This window comes from Pteropus medius, unplaced genomic scaffold, assembly GCF_902729225.1.
Source record: "Pteropus medius unplaced genomic scaffold, Ma_sr-lr_union100, whole genome shotgun sequence".
In the NCBI taxonomy this organism is placed as follows: domain Eukaryota; kingdom Metazoa; phylum Chordata; class Mammalia; order Chiroptera; family Pteropodidae; genus Pteropus; species Pteropus medius.
Genome location: NW_024340696.1, coordinates 20,150,901 through 20,176,034, shown reverse-complemented (window position 1 = coordinate 20,176,034; position 25,134 = coordinate 20,150,901). Strand labels below are relative to the sequence as shown.

General features: G+C 48.2%; 2 protein-coding genes across 5 annotated transcripts; one reads left to right on the top strand and one right to left on the bottom strand.

The window, feature by feature from the left end:
• Nucleotides 1-74: 74 nt before the first annotated feature.
• C1QTNF4 (C1q and TNF related 4) lies at nt 75-21,378 on the top strand. The gene is made up of 2 exons (XM_039869285.1): nt 75-17,406; nt 20,280-21,378. Exon 2 carries the CDS (start codon nt 20,285-20,287, stop codon nt 21,257-21,259), a length of 975 nt encoding a protein of 324 aa, XP_039725219.1. The 5' UTR covers nt 75-17,406; nt 20,280-20,284; the 3' UTR covers nt 21,260-21,378.
• On the bottom strand, nt 21,002-25,123 carry FAM180B (family with sequence similarity 180 member B). Of its 4 annotated transcripts, XR_005654153.1 has the most exons (4): nt 24,031-25,123; nt 23,149-23,219; nt 21,819-22,937; nt 21,216-21,487 (listed from the first exon to the last, which is right to left on the bottom strand). XR_005654153.1 is itself a non-coding variant. In XM_039869326.1 (3 exons), the coding sequence occupies exons 1-3, from the start codon at nt 24,293-24,295 to the stop codon at nt 22,542-22,544; spliced, it is 732 nt and encodes a 243-aa protein (XP_039725260.1). In that variant the 5' UTR covers nt 24,296-25,123; the 3' UTR covers nt 21,216-22,541. The 4 variants fall into 4 exon arrangements, 3 of the variants coding, with proteins under 3 accessions (XP_039725273.1, XP_039725269.1, XP_039725260.1); XM_039869326.1 differs by having other exon boundaries at nt 21,216-22,937; XM_039869339.1 differs by lacking the exon at nt 23,149-23,219 and having other exon boundaries at nt 21,002-22,937; nt 24,142-24,218.
• Between the last annotated feature and the right edge of the window lie 11 nt (nt 25,124-25,134).

The following is a 25,134-nucleotide window of genomic DNA, read 5'->3' as shown; positions in this document are numbered from 1 at the left end:
AGAATCTTCCTCCCATTATATGCTTCTAAGCACATTTGATTAACCCTGTCACTCATACATCATGAAAATGACAATACGTTGCTAAATTGCCCTAGAAAAATCTCTACATGAGGCATTCACACCATCAGTCTATTATTGCAAAGTAATAAATTGTCACCAACAACAGAAAAAAAAAGACAATTATAGAGAATAAGCAAGATTTGGAAAGGAAGTATCTGTTTTTTCCAAAAGGAATTCTTGTCATTTGAAATATGAAAAGCAAATACTGCAGCAGTTGCCCCCTTCTCTAAGAGCTAAATCTTTGCCAGTCCCTAAATGACATCATTATACTGTTCTAATTGTATATACTCTTTTGTTCTTCAGTTTTTATTTCGTTTCCTTCTTGTTATTGCAGAAGGTGAGTAGTTTTTCATTCCTAATGGCACCCTTGGAAAAAGTGTATAACTTCTTATCAGGTGATTCAGACTTAAGGCCACAGTGTTCTTAGGATCTTCACCACCTTGCATGTCATACTCCGTTAGGCATGTTAACAACATTTATAGAGGGAAAAAAAAAATCACTTTAGAAGGAAATGAATTTCAACTCAAGTATAAAGCTCCTATATACACAGGCCTTTTTAAAGCAGGTTAAAATGCTCAAAAATGAGAAAGCATATGGTTTTACTTAAATAATCCACTAGGATGTTGCCAAATGCGTAAGCACTTAATGTGCTGCTTCTCAGACTTCTCTGTCAAAGCAGCAGCACCCATAATATTAGCGTGAGCGAGCAGGGGTCTCCTCCCTCCCCCAGGGTTTAGGAATACAGCCTGAAGCTCATGAGTAGCTTACCACGAAATGTCTTCAATGTCTCTTACTTTGTCTCAAAAAGTAATGTAAATTTTATATTCTATTCCATATTATCTGCATTTGTTTTAATATTAAAATGTTTTGCATTACTCACTTTTTTCCCCAAAAAAATCTTCAAGTAAAGATGATCTAGGAAAATGTGCCATGTTTATTATCCTGTGGCTTCTGTGCTCATACACACCTGCCTGTTTGTAGTTGACTGTGATAACCATCTACCACCAGAGGGCGCCAAGGCTTTGGTTTTTGTCCACGCAAGTTGGGCTGTTGAAAATTTTCACCAAGGCCTGTGGTTGATTCAAAGTACTAGTCCAGGCAATCAGTCCAAGTGCATCCAAGCTATAGGTCCAATAAGGGTACTATACCTGTGGTCTTCCGAAAAATTTTATAAGCCATTAACCTAATCAAAAGCATGAAGTTAATTCAGGGGCTAGTAAATTTAGGTAGGTACTTTTAGGATACACATGCAAGAAATAATGAACTAACTCATTATATGTGTAAATAATATAGACTTACATAAGGATTATCTAGTAAGCTGCACTTATAAAACTGGGCAAGCGGTTTGCCTTGGCAGTGTTGAGCTGAAGTGCCAGGAAATATTCCCCCTAGGGAGTGTGATAGTCACTGAAGACTTGATTAAAGAAAAGAACGTGGGGTTTCCTAGAACTTTTGGAGTTATAAAAATACCAGTGTATAAAAGCAACCTTAGGATGAAATAAACTTTAAACATAGGCCCACATCTCAGCTTTTTACCGCTATCTAGACATACCTTGGCTTTGCTATAATCTCCTACTCTAGAAATGTTCTCTTTCTCCTCTCTCTGTGGAAATTTTTTCTACATGGTAAGATTCAGTTCTAGTGCCCTCTCTTGAAGTCTGTCATAGTCCTTCCAACCAGACAAGGTCTTTACCTTCACTCTCCCCTCCTCCAGATCTCGTAATTATAGTACAAACTAAACTGACAAAATGGAAATTACATCCAACACCAAGTTTAAGGCTTACACAACAGAGGCATTACTTCTCTTAGTTTTTTTGAAATCTGCAAAAAAATACATTTAGCCCTTTTAAACAGGCCCACTAAAACACTGGGCTTGAGAAAACCAAGCTGGTCGAGCAGCAGTACATGCAACTGGTCAGTCTAAGATGCTGTGGCAGGTAAGGGAGCAAGAAGAGAGAATAAACATTGGGCAGTAATGACTGCCAAGCCTGTCATGTAAGTTTTAATTCCTGTACTCTTTGGTAGAGTAGGTAAAATCTCCCTTTTATAAATACAATGCAATTCAGATTAAGTAACTCATTCAAAATTACATAACAAGTTTCAGAGCTGGATTCAAACTGCAGTTTCAAATTCTAAGGCATGTTTACTGCTTCATGGAGGCCTTGAAATGCTGAAAAAAAAAAAAACCCCAATGAACCAAATGATGAGTAATTCATCCATCTGAGGAAAAAGGCTCTGCATTTTAGTCAAAGCAGTGAACCAAAGAACAGGGCCCCCACAGAGTGGAATGGTCTTAAATCAGGAGATACACAGTTCTTGCCTCTGCAGAGTGATAAATAGGTGAAGCACCTGAAAATAGAAATGATCACCATTACTTTTCTGGATTATCATATGGTTTGTGAAGCTGGAAGGCAAAGGTTTTGTAAAGTCAGGATTTATTCATAAAAGTTTTATCAATCCATTGTGTTCGGACTTCTGTATTCGGTGGATAACTTTTCTTGAAAGTGATCTATGCGTCAGCTCCTATAATGGTTTCTTCTAGAACATCCTTACATATTGGATGGGTTCATTCAGGCTGCCTTAATAAGTGCCAAAGTAATTTATGATTTTTTGTTTGTTCGTTTTTTGTTTTTTAATGTAGACAAAGATGTGTTTTTGTCTCCCTTACAGAGATATTTAGGCTTACCTAAGGATGTCACGTGTGACATCTCATTTTACTTTTTCCTTTTCTATTCATCTTGTTGGCTCTTCAGACTTGAGAGAGTCAGAATCTTGCACTTTTACACTCTGATTTTTCCTTAGGGGGAAAGTTGCAAATGAAAGATTCTTTTGCCACCAACAAATGCCTCCTTTTCAGGAGACTATTTTTTATAGTAACAGCAATTAATTTTCTAAAGCAACTGAGTGTTTTCTAACTAACTTTGTCCCTATGAATCGGCTTCCTTATCTCTTTACTGCCTAAAGTGACGTTTTGGGGAGGCCCCTAGCAGTGCGTGTGTTAGGTGCCATACACTATACTAGTCTGCCATGATACCATGGCCATGAGATAAAATCATGAAAAGCCCATTTTTGCCTTGATCTCATAAGTAGACTCTTCTGTAGTCCAGGCCCAAAATTTCCTATCTGGGACTAATTAGGCAGATTTTATATTAAAACCACAGTTATTCTGGAATCAACTTACTGCAACGCTGAAAAAGAATGTTTTCAAATAGATTGAGCTGAGTACCACACTCTGTGATTGGAGAACAGTGCTTTAGAGCAGCGGTCCCCAACAATTTTGGCACCAGGGACTGGTGCTCCTATGAGAATCTAATGCCTGATGATCAGAGGTGGGGCTGAGGCGGTGATGCTAGCACTGGGGAGCGGCTGAAAATACAAATGAAGCTTCTCGCTGGCCTGCCGCTCATCTCCTGCTGTGTGGCCCGGGGATTGGGGACCCCTGCTTTAGAGAGCATCAAGGAAAAAAGGGGAGAAAAACAAAAATGTGACCTGGGGGGTGCTGTTCAAGACTCAGCAACTTCCAGAGAGGAAGAGCAAATAAACCTTGCCCTCCCAAAGTCTCCAAGACAACAATGGTGAGAAAGTTTTCTAGCACCAACTCTGCCTAACTGAGGCCACCAGAATGGACTGTTTTGTAACGCCGCATTTTCATGGAAAACCTGTTAGGTGTTGTGGCTTACTTCCAAACAGACTAGCGTTAGGAGCCAGAGGTTAAATAAGGACAAGAAACAGAATTGTACCTGGTCGCTTTCCATCCAGTCTGGAGCCCTGCCTTCCAGGCATCAGAAGGACTGGTGAGAATGTCCTTTGGCTGGAAACAAAAAAGGAGGGTGAAAATGGAAACAGTGAAGCAGCGTCCCACTTCAGACTGCTCGCCTCCCACTGGACTGCGGTATCTCATGCCTTCTCCTCTCCCTGAGGGGCCCACATGTAGAGTTTATAAGTGTGCAACCTGTGCAAAGCTGTGGTCGGGGAAGGGAGCACGCAGAGGTGAGCATCAGTCTCCCTGTCTGTGGCGCTTGCCGTGCACCAAGAGGGATGCAGTATTACAAGGACATAAAAGCTAGGAATGTTGGGAAAATTAAATGGAACCATATGTGGAACAGCAAAGCCTGGTATACTGAAAGAGGACACTCATTGAATCCCCTAAACACTTGCCGTGGTGACTGTCGTACAAGGCAGTGTATGCCAGGAGGTGTTGAAACCACGCATGTGGGATCCACAAGAGGAGGAGCGCACATCCGGTTGGGGGAACTCGAGGAAGACTTCATGAAGGAGTGGCGTTCGAGTTTTTTTAAGGATAGTGAGGATACTGGAGGGAGGATGGGAGCAATTTTCAGCTCTTGTCACTTACCAGCCTTGTGACCTTGATCGTTTTAAGCCTCTGGCTCCTCATCCCTAAAATGAGAATAGTTCTCCTCTTATTGGAGTATTAAATTTAGTATAGTGTCTGTAATATTTGTTATGTGGTAGCTGTTAATATTTAAGAATCAGAAGGGGAGAGGATACTTTACAAGAATAGATAATGTGGGCAGAGTTGTGAAGCGGTCCTGACCTTTCTTCAAAGCCGTATTTGAATAATGAGCACCCAGAACAGTAACTACCACATAGCACTCAGTGTTTGTGAATGAATGCATGTCCTTCGGGATCTTGATATTGAATTGCATCTCAACCCCTTTCTCCAAGCCTGCAGTAGTACTTGCATTCTCAAACTATTAAACACTTCATTATCACCCTGTTTCCCAAGCTAAAAACCCTGGAGATGATTGAGTCATCTACCCCTCCCTCTACTTCTAAGAAGTCACTTCTAGGTTCTCGGAAATGCCTCGAATTTGTCATCTCCCCTCCCTCTCCACCACCATGGTGGATCATCTCTGCTCAGCTGTTGCAGCAGCCTTTTATCGTGTCTTTCTGCCATCAGCACAGGACAGGAGGCAGTAGATAAGCTGGCACACTATGGTATGACAGAGTGTGGAGGACAGCTACAACTGTCTGCTTACACAAGCTCCACCAAAGGGTAAAATACTTTTTTCTGACCTATGTTTCTTAAGACTTGTTGGCGTAGCATCCTAAATCCTTATACCCAGAGCCCAAGCCATACAGTCCCAGTTCTCCTCTAGCCTCTGGTCTGCACATGTGTACCTCACTAGCCGCTGCTGTCTGTGTTCGTTATCTTCCACTGAAGCCTTGTGTAGGAGGAGCCAAGCTGAGAGACAAGGATATTTATAAATAGAAAGTGGGTGGAAAGTTCTGCAAGTGTTTTAAACAAGGCTAATTCCATCTCCTCCATTTGAGCTTTGAAATTCTGTCCACCTCCTCATTTTCCCTCTTTTCCCAAAGCCCGTGAATTCCTGCCCCCTCCTTGTTAAGGCCACAATGAACATGGAAACCATGGTGGCTAAGAGATGTGACCTGGAAAGAAGTGTGGGAAATATAAATGGATTCATCGCCTATAGACAACTATACAGAGTAAAAGCTATTGAAATAACATAAATGTATTTACCACCCAGTAATAGGACATTGCCCCCTGCCCATATATCCAGTAGCTCCAACCCATAAAACAACCATATAAGCAAAATATTACCTTTATGTTACTGATAGAACAGTGAAGCTCAGAAGGGTTGACTGCTTTGCCCAAGACTGGAAAATTTCAAAACTGGATTCAGACCTGGGTCTACAAGTCTGGGGAGTTTCTGATAATATGCCATGCAATGAATCCTCCTGTTTTTCTGCATAAAAATAGGGGAACAGATTTAAGGAGTTAAACATGAAACGATGAGCAGGAACTCATGATTTTATAAAAACAAAAAGGTCAACATTGTATATTATGGTTGCATACTCAGAAGCCCAACAAACTGGCTTAAGAAAAGGAATTTATTGGTTCAGGTAACAGAAATGACCAGTGGTTAATCATCTGGTTCAAACAGGGGCATCAGGGCTCCCATTCTCATCCCTTGGATCTGCCTGCCTCTGCCTGGTTTCCCTCTCGTACAGGCTCACTTCATGTGGCAACAACATGCCAAATGGCAGCTTCATGCACATGGCTTCTTAGATCTTGTAATTCCATAGAATGAGCAAATATCTCTTAGGGAAGCCCCAGCAAAAATCTCCTGGAGGACTCTGGCTAAAAACACACATCCATCTGTAAACTATTCATAGTATCTGATGTACTGTCTACTGGCCAGACCTGAGTCTCAGGCCCAGCCTGAAGGGGTCAAAATCCAGGGTCAGCCCCAATGGACCCTTATACATTGAGCTGGAGCGGCATGGCTCATCAAAAGAACGTTCGCCGGTAGAGACGCATACTGCAACCTGTTTCAGAAACAGCTTGAATAGAATAGGAAAGAAAGGAACACAGTCCAACAAGAGCCTATAACCTCTGAAAATCCATGAACCTGAGATGATCACAGGGGCTGATGTGTATTGAAACCTACTATGCACGAGTAGTTACATATATTAAACACCTCGCCAACCAGAAAATATCCCTATTTTTCAAATGAGCAAAAATTGAAGCTCCGAGATTTAAACAACTTGCTAGCAGGGGCCAGAACATGCATTCAGCCCTGGATACGTTTGACTCCAAGTCCTACGTGCTTTACACCTCAGCACACTGCTAATAGGAGAGGAGCCAGACACGGAGCCCTTGCTGACACTGAAAGATGAGTCCTTGGAAGGAAGCCATGTCCCTGGGATGCCCCGCCGTGCCCTGAGGACTATACGACACCGGGCTGGAAGGCGCCCCTCCCTGGCAACCAGAGTCCTGCATAGCTCTCCGCTGAGCCGCTGAGAAATTCACCTGTATCGGGGACAGTTTCCTCTCTAGAGAAGAAAAAGCCACTAGGGAGCTGCTCCGCAAACCTTACTTCTGACCATGGGAAAGAATTGCCTGGTGCTGTCCGTGTCACAGGAACCACAGGAGAAAGTTCAGTCGAGAAGAAAGGGCATGTGGGGCATGGAATGAATGGATGAATGAATAAATAGTCCCAGGAAACAATTTGAGAAAAATAGAGAAAAGACGCCAAGTTTAGAGACTTCAAGTGGGAATGTAGCACAGGAGGGATGGGAAACTAAAATAAAAATGGAGGATCACCCACTTGGAGAAAGTCCTCGTACAGAAAAGGGGAGTAAGAGCTCTCTGACAGGCTCAAAAATTAAAAGGCGGGAGAAGAGATGGCAGGAAGGCTGAAGTCCTTGGTAAATTGAGACTTGGAAAAGGCACAGACAATAAAAGACATTGTTGGTCATGTTCAGACCCAGAGGACTAGAGAGGACAGGGTTCCCCTCGGGGACAAAGGTGTTAGGTTGGCATCTGTCAGAAAACAGTGTTCAACTTTGTCTTCATTCTCCCCCCAAGGAAAAGCATTTATGCACTGGGACGAGCAAAGCAAAACAAGGTTTAGAGAAATTGAAACCCCAAATAGAAGAGATGATACTAAAAGAAAACCTAAGCACCTGGCCATTTAAAATGAGGTACAAATCTCAAGGTGTTGAAAAACCTTGGCAGATACAACCGCGGAACCCTTGCTAGTGTCTCTGAGAAAGCCATGGAGAAAAGGAGAGCGGTCACAGTGCCCAATGGTGGCAGGTGTTCTCATAGTCAGAAAAGAGGACAGGTAGATTCTGGAAACTGTAGGTGGGTATATTTGAGGTGAATTCTCCCCAAAATTCATTCTAGAGTATAATACTAAACTGTGGGTTTGAGAGCACCTAGAAAAAGGATTGGTACTTTCACTAAGAACAAGATTCAATAAATAATACCAACAACAATCTAATTTATTATTTATTTGGAAGGCCGCTAGGAAAACCTTGGACATAGTATACCTGTTTCCAGTTAGACATCAAATGCCTCCTGATTGAGGAGACACCTACGATAACGGTGATCTCAGAGATTGCTCAGTTGGGTGGGTTCAAAGCCCTTTTAACCACTGTACCCCTTCCCCCCAGTTCATTGTGCAGTTGAGGCAAACATGGAGAGGAGCCTCTAGACTCTGCATTTGGTCAGCTCATTAGATATCGGTGCCTGCCACAATCACCGTGTTTGCAGATGGCACCACTATTGAGAGCAAAAGCTAATATTTGAATGTCAGAACCCAGATTCTAAAGTATCTTGAAACAGTGGGCTGAAACCAACAGTATGAATTTAAAAGAAGTGGAAAGACCTGCATTTTGATTTTTTTTTTTTTTAAATCAGCCGACAAGCACAGGATGAAGGAAGTTTGGTTTGACAGTGGTGTGTGCAGGACAAGGCTGAGGGCTTTCAGCCCATCTCAGCTCAAATAGAAGCCAGTAGGAATGGAGCAGCTGCTTAAAAAGATAGTAGTCCTTCCCGCTCGTTTTTATTTGAGGCACAAAAGAGTGAAACAGTGAAAAGCATGTCTTCCGTAACCATTCCTCTTCCCAGGATCCTGAGATGTATTCTATGCACATAAAAGCAAACGCATGCTTTCTTTTCCTTTACATAAATGGTAGCATGCTGCACACCTTGTTTTCCACATAACAGTAAACCTCAGAGATTATTTCATATCAATGTACAAAACGATTTCTCATTCTTTTGTAAAGGGTGCTTAGTGTCCTATCGTTTGTATGTATCGGAATATATTTAATGGGCCCTCTACTGCTGGACCTGTAGACTGTTTCCAGTATTCTGCTGTTACAAGACAACTGCAGTGAATAACTTGTTTCAAACATGTATCTGAAAAACAGCTTTTTCAGAAGTGGAGCCACTAAGTTAAAGGATGCGCATTTTTTAATTTGGTAGATATTGTCCAGTTGCCCAGTTGTGTCCACCCACTAACAATGAATGAATGTGTTTTTCCACTTCCTCACAGATACAGTACGTTACAAATACACATCATACTGCTTTCTGACAACCTCAGAGGTAAAAAAGTAATGGCACCTTCCTGTAATTTTCTTACTCTAATAATTTATATTGTCTTTTTTTAATTAACCGTTTATATCCTTTACCCATTTTTCTACTGAGTTGTCTTTTTCTTAGAGCTCCGCTCTTTGTGATATGAGTTACAAATATGTTTTCCAGTTTGTAGTTTGTCTTTTGATTTTATTTCTGGCAATTTTGCCATGGAAATACGTTTTCCTTTTAAGCTGTAGTAAAATGTAACCATCTTTTCTTTTTTTTTATGACTTCTGGAATATATGTTATAGTTCAAAGTTCTTCCTCACTCTGAAATTTTAAAAATATACATCATTTGATTATTTTCAGTACTTTTTCGGTTTCATTTTTATACTTAAATATGTGATCCATTTTGGAATTTGATTTGATATAAGGCATAATATATATGATTATGGATCCAATTTAATTTTTCTCCAGATGGCTACCTAGTTGTTCCCATGTAATTTACTAAATCTTGTGTCTTTCCTCCTCTGATTTAAAATCCCACTTTTATAATATTCTAATTCTAATATATATTTGGATCTAATACTGGATTTTATATTCTGTTTCATTGATCTTCTTTTGATACATTTCAAAGGAATTATACTTTTTATTGATATTGTTAATTTTGAAATGAAAGCAATAAATATTTGTTGTAGAAAGTTTGGGAAATAGGAAAAATTGTACAGAAAAAAAATAAATATCATCCCTGAACCTACCATAAATAACTGAACATTTTGGTGTTTATTCATCCAGTCTCTTCTTGTGTAATTATAATTTTTACCCAGTTAAGATGAAACTATTTACATCTAATTTTCCATCCCCCAAATCTAGTGTGATCTAAATGCCCAAAGTGGAACTAATAGTCATCTTACCCAGACTGAACCTACTCCTTCACCATCCTCCCAGATAACGCAAGAGGTAGAGTCAGCTTTTGAGTCTTCCAGCTCCTTCACTCCCCTGTTCATTCTAGTCACCAAGTCCTCCATATTTTCCCTGCATAAACTCTCAGGCCATAGACTGAGAAACCGTCTCAACATACAAATGAAGACACCAGGACCCAGAAAGGGGGAAATAACTTGTCAAAGTGAGAGTGCTTTTGACTAAAAGAAAGAGGATTCTGCTCAAAATGGCTCAGCCAAGAAGTAGATTTGTCAACTCTCATAATGAGAGAACCATAGGTCGGGTAAATCCAGGATGTGTGAACTCGGTGGCTCAGTGATATCATCACGGACCCCGATCCTTGCCATCTGTCCATCCTGCCATCCTCAGCGTATTGGCTTTTTCCCCATTTCCCCACCTGGTTGTTAAAAGATGGTGGCAGTAGCTCCAAGTGTCATCTCACATGATACTACATAAAGGTCAGAAGAGAGCGCCCCTTCCTAAGTCCATGTTGCCCAAAGCAGGAGATGGGGAGTATCTGGGAAATGTAGGAGGGCGGTTTTGGTTGTCACAATGATTGAGGGATACCACTGGCATTTAGTGGCGTGGCAGGAGGGCAGGGGGAGTAAGGGGGAGGAGTGGGCAGGGATGCTAGATGTCCTATAATGTTTAGGACAGTCGATCGAATAAAACATTAGCACTCATTCCTCACAATGTTCATGTAGGTGAAAAAAACAGAACCTAACTCTCTTTTTATATACTAAAACTATTTTTTGCCTGGTTTTAATGTACACTGAATTTTTCAGGAATGTAACTTCCCTGTAAATTGAGGAAGGATTGTAGTTTTTTGTTTGGAACTTCAGCAGGAGTGTTCACTATTTTAGACAGCAGTGTTCCTAGTGGTGTTGGGGTTCCAGATGTGTACCCTTGCATCAGACTGTGTAGCTGTTGCGCTTACGATTCTGTATTAGAAGTTTAGACACCCAATTTCTCTATTTGGTTACTCTGGGGTAGCAATGTCCAAATATTTACATATCAAAAAACAGATTATTTTATTAAAATTATTACTTTTATTTCTTCTTTATATTATACTTGGAGCATTGTATGCATTTTTGAGTATGTGTGTCAGATTTCATTTTCTATGAATTTCATTTCGGCATAGGAAAGGCGGCATTACAAAATACTTCTTAGGAAAGAAGTTAGATCAGACAAGATTGAGATTCACTAGCTTCCAGAATAAAATCTAGAAAGCTTAGCCTGGCACTTAAAATCCTTTATAATTAGATCCAAAACCCGCTTTTATGGACCTGTCTCCGGGCAACATCCCTGGACCTCGTCCTTCAGCCATACCAAGGTAATTATTTATTTTTCAAACACACCAAGCAATAGTAATAGCACATAGTGCTTACAATATGCCAGGCTCTGTGCTATGTGCTTTACCTTGAGGATGTCTTTTTAATGATTGAGACAAGCCAGTGAGGCATAGATACTCTTCATACCCCCATTGTACAAGTTGGGAAACTGAGGTCACAATTAGTGATGGAGCTGGGATTCAAACCAAAGCAATCTAGTGCCAGTCACTGCTCTTCACTGAGACTGTATTGTCTCCTAAGGGGATACCCCTGGCTCCCTGGTCCTTTCTCCCAGAATGCTCGTCCCATCTCTTGTTATCTGTCCAAGTGGTGTGGCCTTCACAACTTCATTTTTGGTGTCACTTCATTTATCCTTGCTGGATCCCTCCACTTGGAATTAATTTCTTTCCCTAGTGCTCCCATTGCACCTGATCTATGGTTTTTATTATGTCTACACTTTTAAAAATTGGGATGATAAATTGCTATATACCGTTCATGCCTCTCCTTCTCCAACAGTTACTCAGCTGGGTTGTGGATTATGTTTACATCCCAGGCTACCTCCCCCAATCTTCAAGACTGTCCCAACCCACCCACTGGCTGGCACTGGGGTAAACATAAGCAAAGTGATTCAGCTACACACACACACACACACACACACACACACACACACCATTTATAATCGGAATGTAATGTCATCAAAAGGACACTTCGTTGTCAGGAACAGGGATCAAAATGCCTCAGGGATTCTCTCCCTTACCCACCTTGGTAGGACATACTCTTCCATCTCTCCCTTCCTCTTTTCCAGTAACTGTCACTCCCTCAGGCTCCTACAGGCCATGGAGACCTAACCACTGTCTCCTACCTGGGCCACTGCCACCACTGTTTCAGCTCACGGAAAGTGGGTCTTTTCCCAGCCTCCCCCATTAGAAAATCTGACATTTCCCCCCAAGGATGTGCCAGTCGTGGGATCGACATAACACCATTCCGTGGCCAGATGTACAGAATTTAGGTCTTCTGACCATCCAGAGTTATTTGTGCTTCTAATCTCCTCTGCCACCATAGGTCAAGGGAGAAACTGGGTGATGATCTTGCATCTTCACCCTAGTTTTGAGCAGTTCTGGTTCTCCCAGTGTTCCAACTATCGTGCTGCAGTAACCCAAAAGTTGCTGGCTTAGCACAGCAATCATTTCTATCCTTCGCGGATCTGGAGGTGACTGAGTTCAGCTAAGTGGTTCTCATTCAGGGTCCTTCATACAGTTGCAATCAGCAGCTGGGCCCGGGCTATCTTGGAGGCTTTCTCACTCATATTTCGAGCAATTGTTGCTGGAACTCCAGCTGGGGTCAGGGCTAACTTCATGGGATGTCACTTATGCAGCTGCACAAGGCCCCACACTTAGAAGGGTTCTACGTTTGATGTGATTCTCTGTTATCACCATTTAAATTCTTAATTTTTGAATAAGAGGCTCTGCATTTTCATTTTGCAATAGACCTTGCAAATTAGGTAGCCTGTCCTGACTGGGGCTGTTGGCCACAGTATCTACCCGTGGCCTTTCCATGTGGCTTGGGCATTCTCATGATGGCTGGATTCCAGAGTGTGAGAGTTGCAAGAGAGAGCCAGGTAGAAGCAGTTGTGATTCTGAACTTCTATGACTGAACCTAAAGCCTCCTCTTAGAGTGGCAAGGTCACAGTGTAAGAAGAGCACATGGGATGGGAGATACTGTCACAGCTGTCTTTGAAAAATGCAGTTTGACCCATGCAGTCATGAGCAGTCTCTATCCCTGGCCTCAACCTCCCCATCTGCAGAAGGAGCCCCGGGGTTCAGTTCCCCTCTGGGAAAAAAAAGCCATTGGAGAATTGGGACCTTGGTCCTTGAAGCTACTCCCGACTTTCCCCCTCCCAGGTCGTTTACCAAGTACTCAGAGGATCTGGAACCCTGCCCATCAGGCCAGGAACTCTGAATGTCTACTCCCCTGGAGGGCTGACATCTCTGAGGAAGGCAGGGACTCAGCACCCTGACATCTGTTTCTCCTGCCGGCATCTCTGCTTGGCTAATGATGATTCTTCTTTCATTTCTCCCTGGGGCATATTGTTGTCTTTCTCATTAACTTCCCCTCAACTCCCAGCAAGGTCCCTAGACTCTCAGCTCTGTTAATTCCCCTGTAATCCCCTGGCAACCCAGGAAGCTAATTAAATTGTGAGTTTGTGCGCTCACTCTGTCAATCTCTGAATCTCTCTTCCTTTTTCCTTTCTTACTAGCGCCCTGTCGATCAGATCCACCTGGATACTTTTGAAAGCTTTCTCGCATATCTCCCTGCCTCACTGATCTTCTGTCTCCTGTCTTTCACTCTGCAGCCAGAGTAATCTTACAACACAGCTCTGCGCACTCTCTCCTCTGCTGCCAGATAAACAGAGCTCCTTAGCTCGCATTTAAGCCCCAGATACCTTACCTGCCATAACTTCCTTCTGCGAACCTTGTCTTCCTGAAGTGAGCGTACTGTTCCCTCCCCAAGCCCCCACTATGCCACCTCCACCTCTTTGTTCAGATTCTTAACCTTTGACTGGATCCCACCCCCTCACTCCTCCATCCCATTATGTCAGATCCTCACCATTATTTCGAAATAGCCTCCCCTGTGACACTGTCCCTGATTCCCCCAAGGAGAAGTCTCTCCCTCCTTGAGCTCTCAAAGTACTTTACAGTTCTCTCCTGACTCTGATCTCTTTTTCACCTATTATGGTTTCTATGTCCACATCCAGCTACTCTCACTGAATAATTAGCTCCTTTAGGGCAGGGTCTCTAAGTCTTACTCATCTCAGCTTCTGAGCACCTACCTAACACTGTGCCTTAGCCTTAGAACACTTCATTGTTGTCTCCAGGCCCTAAGTGGCAGCTGAAGCTCCAGCCTTCATGTATACATTCCAAGAAGAGAAGAGAGAGGGCAAAAAGAATGGACATCCCAGCAGAGTCTGTCCCTGTAAAGCCCTTTCTCTTTTAATACATTGCTTACATCCCATTGATCATGCCTAGCTGCAGGAGAAACTGGCTACACTGACTCCCTTCAAACTCAAGAGCTCATCTCTCATTTTGTAGATGAAAAGATAAGTCCCAGAGAGGATTAGATTAGAGAGGCTGTAGAGCTAAAGACCGAGTTTTGTAGATTGACAGACCTGAGTTTGAATCCTCCTGTATCAACCTCTTTATTCCTCATTTGTAGAATTGGATTAATGGTACCTACTGCATGGGGATGTTAAGAAAATTAAACAAGGCAATAGATGTGAAAAAGCACTAAACACAGTGTGAAACTCAGTTACTGTTCACTGTCCTAGTTGGGGTTCCCTCAGAAGTAGACCCTGAGACAAAGACTTGGGTGCAATTAGTTTATTTAGGTGATCCCAAGAAGCAGGGTGAGGGAGTGGGCACGTGAGACAAGGGAGAGAGAAAAGCAAATAAAGCATACAGATGTAAGTAGGTTTTCCCCATGGTTGACTTAGGTTTCATTCCTCTGGAGTCTTCTCAGATCAGAACATGCCTGGGGATTGGTAACTGTCCCACTGAGAGACACAAAGCTGGAGTATTTATCCAGAGACACAGGAGCCTCCTTGGTTGAAGGTTGCCCCCGGGGGTATTAACTCTCTACCTCCAGCCTGCCCCACACTCACTTCCCCAGCTAAAAATGCCCCAGGGGAGACCCAAGAAGTTTGGCAGGTTCTAAAAGTATTTGCAGATGACCTGTATGTAGGCCTGGGCTTGTAGGTGGTGCACTGATAGCATCTGCTACACTCAGTAAAAGGACCTGCTCGTAAAAGTATTGTGTTGTGGTAGCTGTACAACCGAGGAGCAGGCAGACCTACAGCCTGGCCCAGGGCTCTTCTCTCTGAATCCTGTGCCACCTCCTAACTTCCATTCTGACACACTCCACGCCTGCCACCCAGGCTGCCCTAGACACCGGTCAGCTCGTGGCACCTCCTCCTTGTCCCTTTCCCAGTGGCCTCCACCCACTCCCAGTCCATTGAAGCAAATCTGCTGTCATCCGCCTCAGTCACCTGACTCCATCCCCAACCCTGACTTATCTGGAGAAACTTTTGGTACACTCAGGGAAAAGTGTCACATGGTTTTCAGCCAGAGCCAGGCCCCCACTGGGATTTACTGGTCCTGCCTGGAAAGTCCTGTCCTCTCCCCTCTCTTCCCACCATTGGAATCACACCTTCAAAAGGCGCCTTCAAGATGGGAGCCCTGCACTCCCGGTCGAAAAAAGATCTATGCTCTAAGAAGGGCTGTCGTTACTAGAGGTGGCTTTCTTCCTTCCCCAGAACATCCTGCAACATCCCCATGTGGCTTGTCTCCCTCTCATTCTGCCTCATACCCTCCTCACAGGTCTTTCCAAACTGGTGAAGGAGACAGGGCTAAACAGTTGCTTCACCCTATGCCTCCGAATACTCCCATGCCCAGCCTGAGACACCTCTGCTCACTTCTTTCTTTTAAGGCAGGAGTCCCAACCACCGGGCTCTGGACTGGTACCTGTCTATGGCCTGTTAGGAACCAGGCCACACAGCAGGAGGTGAGCTGCAGGCAAGCAAGCCAAGCTTTATCTGTATCTGCAGCCGCTCTACAGCGCTAGCTAGCATCACCGCCTCAGCTCCACTCGGATCATCAGGCTTTCGATTCTTATAGAAGCGTTGATCCTTACTGCCAAAAAGATCGGGGATCACTGTTTTAAGGCACACGTTCATTCATTCATCATTCACCTAACACCCTGAAGAAAACTCAGTGAGCCAATTGTTATCAACACCTTCATGAGGACTAACACCTATTAAATTAACTAGGATTATATAAGTTTGGGGAGAAAAGGGAAGCTCCAGAGGGCAGTTTCACGGGGCACCAGGATTCTCAGCGACCACACAGAAGATGTGTGGCAGAGCCAGGACTGGAGACCAGGCATCCTGCCTGAGTCACCCAGGGCAGGTGAAGGGCACCAGCAACTGGAAGCTCAGAGTGGGGCTCTTCAAAAGTCATCCACACAGTGTACTTAGTGCCAGGCAGGTAGTCACCTCCGCAGCGGTCATGAGAGGGCAGCCGCCCTGATGAAGGGAGTTTGAGCTCCCTAGGTGGGGTCAAAGCCCAGAGTGGGGCCATTGGAAGGGGCTCTGGTGAGTGCCGAGGTGGGAAGACAGCTGTTCCCAGCCCTGCTGTCCTGGATGTTGCCACACCTGCCCCAGCTAGGCAGGCTGTCAGCGTTCCTCTGCAAACAGGCCCTTCAAGCTCTGCCATTGCCCTAAAGGCACTGGAAAAGCAGCCTTGCTAGCCAAAACCCAATCTTGCCCTAAGGACTCCCTTTATTCCTCACCCGCTCTCCATGGGGGGCCGGGACTGACCCGCTGATGTCGGGAGCTTTCTCTTCCTCATTCCTTACTAACCGACTGTGGGCATTTCCAGATTTGAAGATGAGGAAGAAAAATTAGGTCGCTTTAAGCCCTTCCTTTAACTGGTGACATTGACCCATTTATCCTCTTTCCTCAGATCCCCTCCCCCAATGCCACTCAGCCTGAACATCTGTCCCAGCCAAAATCTCACCTTCCACTGTCCTTGCAGCCCAGATGGTAGTCCAGTCTCTGTGTCCTGCCTCAGTCCCCTCTCCTTAAACCAGGGAAGACGGTGATCTGTAGAGTGCCCTGGGCCACCCCCAGTTCAGCCTCTGCCTCAGGCCTCAGTTTTACCTCTCGGGCCTCAGTTTCCACACCTGCAAATTTGAACGAATGATACCTGCGCGCTAGATCCAGAGGGATGAAGCTCCAGGGAGGTCACGGATGAGGAAGGGCCCACAGCTCGGCGCAGCCTGCGCAGGGGCTGCCTGCGTGCAGTGAGTGCCCCTAGGCCCCGCCACTCGGCTCCCCTCTGCGGCGCGCCCCTCCCTCTCGCTTCTCCTCGCCGCTCTCCCCTTCCCGCCTCTCCCCTGCATCTCCTCCCGCCAGTCTGTTCCGCTAGCTCTCTAGCTGTCCTCTTTCCCTGGCGCCTCCCAACACCTCGCAGCCCCGCGCCCACGTCGGGGTCCCAGCGCCCAGCCGCCGCAGCCTTGGGCCTGGGAGGAGCAGCCCGAGCCCCCGCCGTCCCGCCAGGCGCGGCCCACCGCAGCGCGGGCGGCCAGTGCGGAGCCCGGCGCCCTCGCGGAGCCCGAGCCGGATCACCGGCTCGCAGAGAGCCCGATCAGACCGCCGCCCCCGGCCAGGTGAGGGCAACTCGTGGCGGGGTGGGATGGCGCTGGGGGGACGGCCAGGTCTCCTTTATTGGAGGCGAGGAAGACGCGGTGGGATCGGGCACTTCTCTAAAAGGAGGACCTAGGAGCTTTTTTCATGAAAGAGGCTCAAGGGCTTTTTCTCCGAAGGAATGGATAAAGGAAGGTCTGGGGTGGGGGAGAGCGGGCAGGCAGAGGGTTTGGGGTACCTCTTTTTGAGAGATTTTTTTTCATGAGAAATGATTGATTGGCTTCTGTGAAAGGGGTACTCATCTTGGGAGCATGAGGGGCTTTCAAGGTAGGTGGGAAGGGGGTTCTGGCTGGGCTTGAAGGAGGAGGTAATTGGGGAGTGGAGTTGGGCTGGGAGGGGCTCTCTGAGTTCCCCTTACCTGACATCGCTGCACCTCCCCCGTCAGTTCCAGGGCTCTGGGTCTGTCCACCTCTGTGTCCCAGTTTTTTTCTCTTTGAAGATGACTATTGTGAGCCCCACCTGGACAGAGCTAGAAACAGCCATTTCCTTCCCTGCAGCTCTGAGGCCCACCTGACACCCTCCTTCCTACCTTAGACCCGCTCAGGGAAGGGGGTCTAAGGAAGGAGGGGACTTAAGGGTCTGGGAAATGGTCTGGACACACGGGAGGACCCTGCGGCGCTGGCGGATGGGAGACTGCGGGTTAGAGGGGGAAGGTGCTTCTGGGGCAGGACCTGCTAGGAGAGCAGCAGGGCTGGGAAGAGGTGTGATGTTCCCATACTCTCAGAGGGCAAAACGCTGGCGTTTTTTGTTTGGTTGGTTTTATTTGGTTTTGTCTTCTTTCTCCTTCACCCTGGATCCCCTCCTGTTTTTTCAAAAAGGGAAACTGAGGCAGAGGACAAGTTGGCTAGCAATATCTGTCGAGGGGGGAAAGGTGGTGGAGAGGAAGGCACTCCAAATTTGCAGTCAAAAGACCTCAGTTCAAGATTTGCTTTAGTGCTCCTTAGGTGACCTTGGCCCAAAACTCTTCCTCTTCTTGGGCCTTGGCTTCCTCATCTGTAAAATGAGAGAGGGCCTACCTGTCTCCCAGGTGTGCTGTGACCAGACGTGTCCAAAGAGTTTTATGAAAGAAAATGCATCAGTACTTGTGTGTTCGATCGTCACCACTGCAGATGGGCTCCCTCCCACCTCCTTGCCCTAAGGGTCTTGGGGCACCTTCGTAGGAATTAGGAAAGGTACCTCCTCTGGAGGAAAAGCGTGTTCGGCTGGGCTAAGGACCTGAGGTCTTTATTATGAGAAAAAAAGGCACACTTTTCCCCAGGCGCAGCACCCCACACATTTGGGCAAGTAGAATGTGGGCTAGATTCCAGAGCCTACCTACCCTTAGGTGGGCACGTCTGCACATCTGCACCCTGCAACCCTTCTCAGCAGGCCCCCAGTGCCTCTAAAAAACACAAAGCTACACACACTCTCAGGGTATTGCCCATAGAAGGCCATATCCTAGGCTGTTGCCAGCTCATTTTCTGTCCTGCTTTAACTTCAGGGCCTTTGAATAGTCAATGCCCAAAGACTATGCACTACTAGGAAGCACGATGGAATCCTATCAGACAGTGACTCCTTTGAGTTAAGCAGTGCCTTCGTCAAGCTCCCAGGGGTAGGAGTTACTGAGACTCTAACCCCTATGTTAAGAACTTGATTAGATTGCTTTTCTCAAGGCCAAGAGCAGAAGCTTCTGCACACCTGGTGGCACAGCTGTTCACAAACTGTTGAAACCTGTTATTTCAGAGCATCCTCAGAGTAAGCTTGGGAGGAAGGTTTCATCCCATCTACACAGAGGAAGCCATGCCCTGAGAAGTTAAGGAACTTGCCTAAGGTTTCACAGTGTGTAAGTGGTAAAGCAAAGGCTCAAGCCCAGGTCTAGCCTCTCCACTCCACCACTGAGGAACAAAGGTGCGGACCTCACAGCCTTGCCAAAGCTCTGCTGGAACTGTTACTCTCCCTCTCTGTCCCCAGCAACTCCTGGCTCTCTCCTTCCCCTCAGTGACCAGCCCCTAAGCCCAGATGGAGTCACTTTCACTTGCTCTGATTTCATGGGGGAGGAGGGAGCTGCTTCAAAGCCTAACTGTTCTGGCCTCTTCAAAGCCTAACTGTTCTGCAAAAAGCGCCCTGGGAAGTCCAGAGGTCCAGTGTAGGAGCTGACCTTTGAGTAGGTCAGAGGCCAGGAAAGAGGTCAGGGAGCAGCTATTTCCTTTCCTGCCCATATGGGGACTGAAACAATGGCCATCATGGAGGATATCAGCACAGAGAGCCAGTGACCAAAGAAGAGCCACAGGAAAATGCAGCAACCCGGAGGCTAAAGGAAACTCATGGACCCCCTAACCATCCATTGTGTTCCCAGGATCCCTGGGTACCAAGGGGGGAGAGGATGGGGTAAGCCCAGTAGACAGGGATACAGGCCCCTTCAAACAGAGGGTCTCTGCTTGTGTCTGTGTTATATGTGTGTGAGTTTTCACCTGAGAAAGGGGTGCCGGTGCTTACAAAAAAAAAAGTTTTAAGAATCACTGGCCCAATCTAATGGTTCCCAAAATGCTGGACCATCTGTATTACCTGGGTAATCGTTAAAAATGCAAATTCTCAGGCGTCATCCTGGACCTACTAAATAACTCTGGGGGTAGGGCTCAACAATGTGTGTTTTAACTAGCCCTCCAGGTGATACACCGGCCTATTAAAGTTTAAGAACCACTGATCTAGTCCAAGTGTATAAGAAACAGAATCCTAGTTGTGGGTCAAGGGCAGCGCTGGGAAGAGAATCCGTCTCCCGACCCGGGAGCTATGGACATTTGGAGGCAGCCCCTACCCAACCTTCTCCTTCTCCTTCCCCTTCTCCTTCCTCTCCCAGGCACCATGCTGCCTCTCCTGCTGGGCCTGCTGGGCCTGGCCACCAGCTGGGCCCTGAGCCCGGCTCCCAGCTCCACGGAGCTGCGCTCGGCCTTCTCAGCGGCACGCACCACTCCGCTGGAGGGCACGTCGGAGATGGCAGTGACCTTCGACAAGGTGTACGTGAACATCGGGGGCGACTTCGATGCTGCCACGGGCCAGTTCCGCTGCCGCGTGCCCGGAGCCTACTTCTTCTCCTTCACCGCCGGCAAGGCCCCGCACAAGAGCCTGTCGGTGATGCTGGTGCGCAACCGCGACGAGGTGCAGGCGCTAGCCTTCGACGAGCAGCGGCGGCCCGACGCGCGGCGCGCCGCCAGCCAGAGCGCCATGCTGCAGCTAGACTACGGCGACACGGTGTGGCTGCGGCTCCACGGCGCCCCGCAATATGCGTTAGGCGCGCCCGGCGCTACCTTCAGCGGCTACCTGGTGTATGCCGACGCCGACGCGCCTGCGCGCGGCCCGCCCGCACCCCGCGAGCCGCGCTCGGCCTTCTCGGCGGCGCGCACGCGCAGCCTGGTGGGCTCGGACGCGGGCCCCGGGCCGCGGCACCGGCCTCTCGCCTTCGACACCGAGCTCGTCAACATCGGCGGCGACTTCGACGCCGCGGCCGGCGTGTTCCGCTGCCGCCTGCCCGGCGCCTACTTCTTCTCTTTCACGCTGGGCAAACTGCCGCGCAAGACGCTGTCGGTGAAGCTGATGAAGAACCACGATGAGGTGCAGGCCATGATTTACGACGACGGCGCGTCGCGGCGCCGCGAGATGCAGAGCCAGAGCGTGATGCTGGCGCTGCGGCGCGGCGACGCCGTGTGGCTGCTCAGCCACGACCACGACGGCTACGGCGCCTACAGCAACCACGGCAAGTACATCACCTTCTCTGGCTTCCTGGTGTACCCCGACCTCGCCCCCACCGGCCCGCCGGGCCTCGGGCCCCTGGAGCTCTGAGCTGCCACCGGGAGAGGAGCCGGGGCCATGTCCCGAACGCCCCGCCGGCGCGAGCATGACGGCCTGCGCGGCTGGACTCTGCCAATAAAGTAGGCCTGCGCCGGCGGCGGTCACCCAGGGTCCTGCGCTGTCTTGACTGCGACACTGTTGTTTCCGGGCGGGGTGGGAAGACACTAATGCAGGTGCAGGGTCAGGGTGAGAGGTCAGAGGGCAGGATTTGGTGAGGTCCTGGGAGGGCAAGTAGGTGGGAATTTGATTGAACCCTACTAATCTAAGACGTTGTGGGCCTCCCCTTCATGTTCCTTTCCAGGCAGTCCCTCTGACTCCTCCCCATTGACCTTCGACGTCATTCTTAGGGCCCACTGATGGGTGATTCCCTTTTGTGACAAGGGGCAACACCCTGCCTCCTCTCTGGGGGTATGGGATTCAAGGAAACAGCACATCCCTTCTCCCAGTAGGGCATGTGAATGGGATGAACAGTTGATACTTGGTTGCCCCAATTCCTGCCCTTCCAGGAGAAAGAGGGTGATTCGCTCAGGACAGGGGTTAAACAACTTACTCTGACATGGAAGGATACAGGCTCCAGGAGGCCGGAACAGAACATTTTATAGGATGAGCAACACAAGATCGGGGCTATACCAGCCAGGCGCAGCTCGTCTCTCCGTCAGCCCCCTCCCAGCCTCACTTTGTTCTAGGGTGTTCATCTCATAAGCCTTGTCGAGAGGGACCAAACAAAAAAAACCATTCCCCCCATCAAGAAAAGTATATTCCTCTGTTTCCTTTCTTTCCTCCAACAGACCAAACTAAAAATATCCAGTCTATTCTCCCAGCCCAAATGGGGAACTTGGAGGTTCAGGGATCCCAGAGCACTGGTTGGGCTTAAAAGTGGTATCTAAATTAGGAATGGGTGCTGAGCGCTTACCAGGTTCCTGTTAGATTCTACAAGTCCTCTCACCAACTGCCAGGGTAGGAGTTGGAGGGTCTGACCTGGCCTTACTTGGCAGCTTTGCTTTTAGCATCTCTTAAACACACCGCTCAACCCCAAAAATGCACAACTCTGCCTTTAGCCCTGCACCTGCTGCCTGGGACCTAGAGCCCTGGCTCTTAGCCTATGAGGACCCAGGGAAGAAGATGGGGGAGGAGTAAACAGGGGTCCAGGGTACAAGCCAAGCCCAGAGACCAGAACACAGAAATAAGAAGTAGGTACCAGATGGAAGTCCTTTCCTAGGATGGGTCTGGCTTGCGGGTGTGGGTGGGGAGGCTGGCAAGTGAAAGGGAAGGGTCAGGGGAAGGGGTCAAGGATCAAAGCCCAGGGTCCCAGAGAAGGGGGCTGGTCATGGGGGCAGAAGCCCTTACACAGGTCCCAGAGTGTTTCCTGTGCCAGGAGGGCAAAGACCTGAGCCCAGCGACCCCTCTCCTCAGCCTCGCTAGCCTTGTGGAGCCGGTAGACACAGGATAGACCTGTGAGGAGCAGATTTTCAAAGTCCCAAGGGCTAAGAGGAGGCCCCTTCCGCAGGTCCTGGAACTGCTGCAGCCGCTGCTTAGCACCCTCCAAGTCACTGGGCACGTTGTGCTGCAGAAGAAGCCTGAGTCGGTGGCCTGGATGTGTGGACGCCAGTTCCTCGTCCTGGATGTGCAGCTGCCCCATGACATCCAGCTCCAGCCCAGCCCAGAGCAGCTGCAAGGGGATTTATGTAAGGGGTGGGCTGGGGTCCCAGGGGCAAGGCAGGGAGCAAGAGTGGGCCAGGGGGGCATAAGCAGGCATTAGGGCCCATGCTGGATTGCCTCCCATCCCCCAGCAGGCCCAGCTTGAGACATCCCCCTTCCCAACCCTGAGCTTAGGGACCTGTGGACACTCCCACCCCCCTGACCCAGGCTGGAGGAAAGACCTCAAACATCACTTCCGGGGCCTCTGGCTCCTGCAGGCCACCTCCCACGCTGGTGCTGTCCATGGGCTGCCCTGGGGCAGCAGAGAGAAGTCAGGCCCCTGCCAAACTCTGCCCTGAACATCCCAGCTTCCCAGGAGTGCCCCTCAGCTGCCTGGCAAGGGTGCCTAGAGGTTCTTCTAGCTGCAAGAGCAAGAATGCCATCCCATGTTCCCCTCCCCCTATACAAACATGCACATTGACATTCACCCTCCCAGGCATAGGTCTTGTGATCCCAGAATCATCATCCCAAACTCAGATACCACTTTGGCAAATGTCCAGGACTCCTCCTTGAACTTCTACAGTTCCCTTGGCCAAGAGCTCCAGGCCAACGGGTCACAAGACACTTTACTTCCCACTTCCCCTCCCTATAAGCATCTGGGAACAGTGTAACCTAACAGTGCCACTGACCCTCCCCAAAGGTTGAGAACCCCTTTAGGAAGAACCCACTTCTTCCTTGCTTCTCAGCAGTGATGGTGTGGAAGGCAGGATGTCTGTTACAGCTTCCTTCATCCCACTCTAGGGTGCTGCCAGGCCCTTGGAATGCTTGTTCCCAGCCCAGGGCAGATCAAGAGGTGCTGCTTTGTGCAACATTTGGAATAAGCCCAGGCCCAATTCTATCCAGGGCCAGCACTGAGAGCACCTAGGGCTATCTCCCTGACTTTACCTGGACCTCTCCAGTTCTAGGGGTGGGGCCCACACAGTTAGCCCCCACAGCACAGGTCAGCCTGGTACCGAACCTGCCCACAGTTCCTACGCCCTGCTAGGCTCGGATAGAACTAACTGTTAACTATCAGCCAGCAGCCTTCCTTGGTTCCCATCCACCCCACCCTGAAGCCCCGGTACCTGCATGGTGCTGGGTTGTAGTCACCCCAGGGAGGAGGCAAGTGGCAACTATTAGCGAGGCCAGGAACTGCATTTTCCCCGCCATGCCCCACCACGTCCTCTGAGTCTTACTCTTCCTAGCTGCTCTCTGCTCCTGCATCCGTTTGCCACACACCATGGCTCCAACTTTCCACTGCAGGCTGCCCAGGCGTTCCTTGCTTTTCGTGTCAGTCTTCAATGCTGAACAGGGAGGGGCTGGTTCTGGCTTCCCAGGGGCTCTTTCCATCCCTTACAAATGTGGAATCTTTGGTTGTTGGCAGTAGGAGCCTAGCTCCCTGCTGCTTGTCAAGCCTTCAGCCTATTCCTGCCCAGATGGGCGGGATGCTTAGTTAATAGAAAAATGTTTGGTAGCAAACAGCTCTAGCTTGACCCTCCCAAGAGGTAGAGAAGAGCCCATGCAATAACACTACCTTACTTTCTGTCCTCACATCCAAGACATCCTACAGCTGAGCCCAAGTCTTGACAGCCAGACCAGCCCAGCCTCCAGGGAGCCCCTCAGCAGCCAAGAGCATCAGCTGCAAAACCCGGTCCTCCAATTGCATGGCCAGTTAGCCCATGGACAGGCAGAGCCGAGCGCTTTCACCTCTGGCACTCAGCCATGGCTGAACAGACCCTGACCAGCTGGGTTAGGGCGTCTTATTCCTTGGGAGACAGATCTACAGTTCCTGAGTGTCTTTTGCCCCATCTCTGGGACCTCCTTTGCTTGCTTACAAAATTCTTGGCTCAGACTAGAGTCCAGGAAGATTCCTTAGCCCAAGCATGATGGGCTATCAGGTTGCAAAGAGCAGGATGCAGGGTTTAAGCCTCAAAAATGAGCTGCGGCTCTTCCTGGTTCTGGCTGTTGGCTCATGGATCCCTGTGGCTGTTTGGATGGGATGAGGGTGGGTGGGGGTTTCCTTGTTCCACCCAGGCTCCTGGATCCACCAGACAAGGGGCTTTCTCCAGCAGTTGTTGGACCTCCTCCAGTTTTTAGAAAGGGCCAAGCCACACCCATCCTGAGCCCAGTGGACTGAGATCTTTCAATTTCAGCCCCAGAATCCCTCTTTCAGAAATATATCCAGGGCT

What these genes read in the sequence shown, in the direction of transcription:
- FAM180B (XM_039869326.1), bottom strand. Translation starts at nt 24,295, where the DNA reads ATGGAAAGAGCCCCTGGGAAGCCAGAACCAGCCCCTCCCTGTTCAGCA. An exon ending in TACAACCCAGCACCATGCAG is followed by an intron (nt 23,220 to 24,030) that starts GTACCGGGGCTT and finishes CTGCTGCCCCAG; the next exon opens with GGCAGCCCATGGACAGCACC. An exon ending in CCCCGGAAGTGATGTTTGAG is followed by an intron (nt 22,938 to 23,148) that starts GTCTTTCCTCCA and finishes ATCCCCTTGCAG; the next exon opens with CTGCTCTGGGCTGGGCTGGA.
- C1QTNF4 (XM_039869285.1), top strand. Translation starts at nt 20,285, where the DNA reads ATGCTGCCTCTCCTGCTGGGCCTGCTGGGCCTGGCCACCAGCTGGGCC.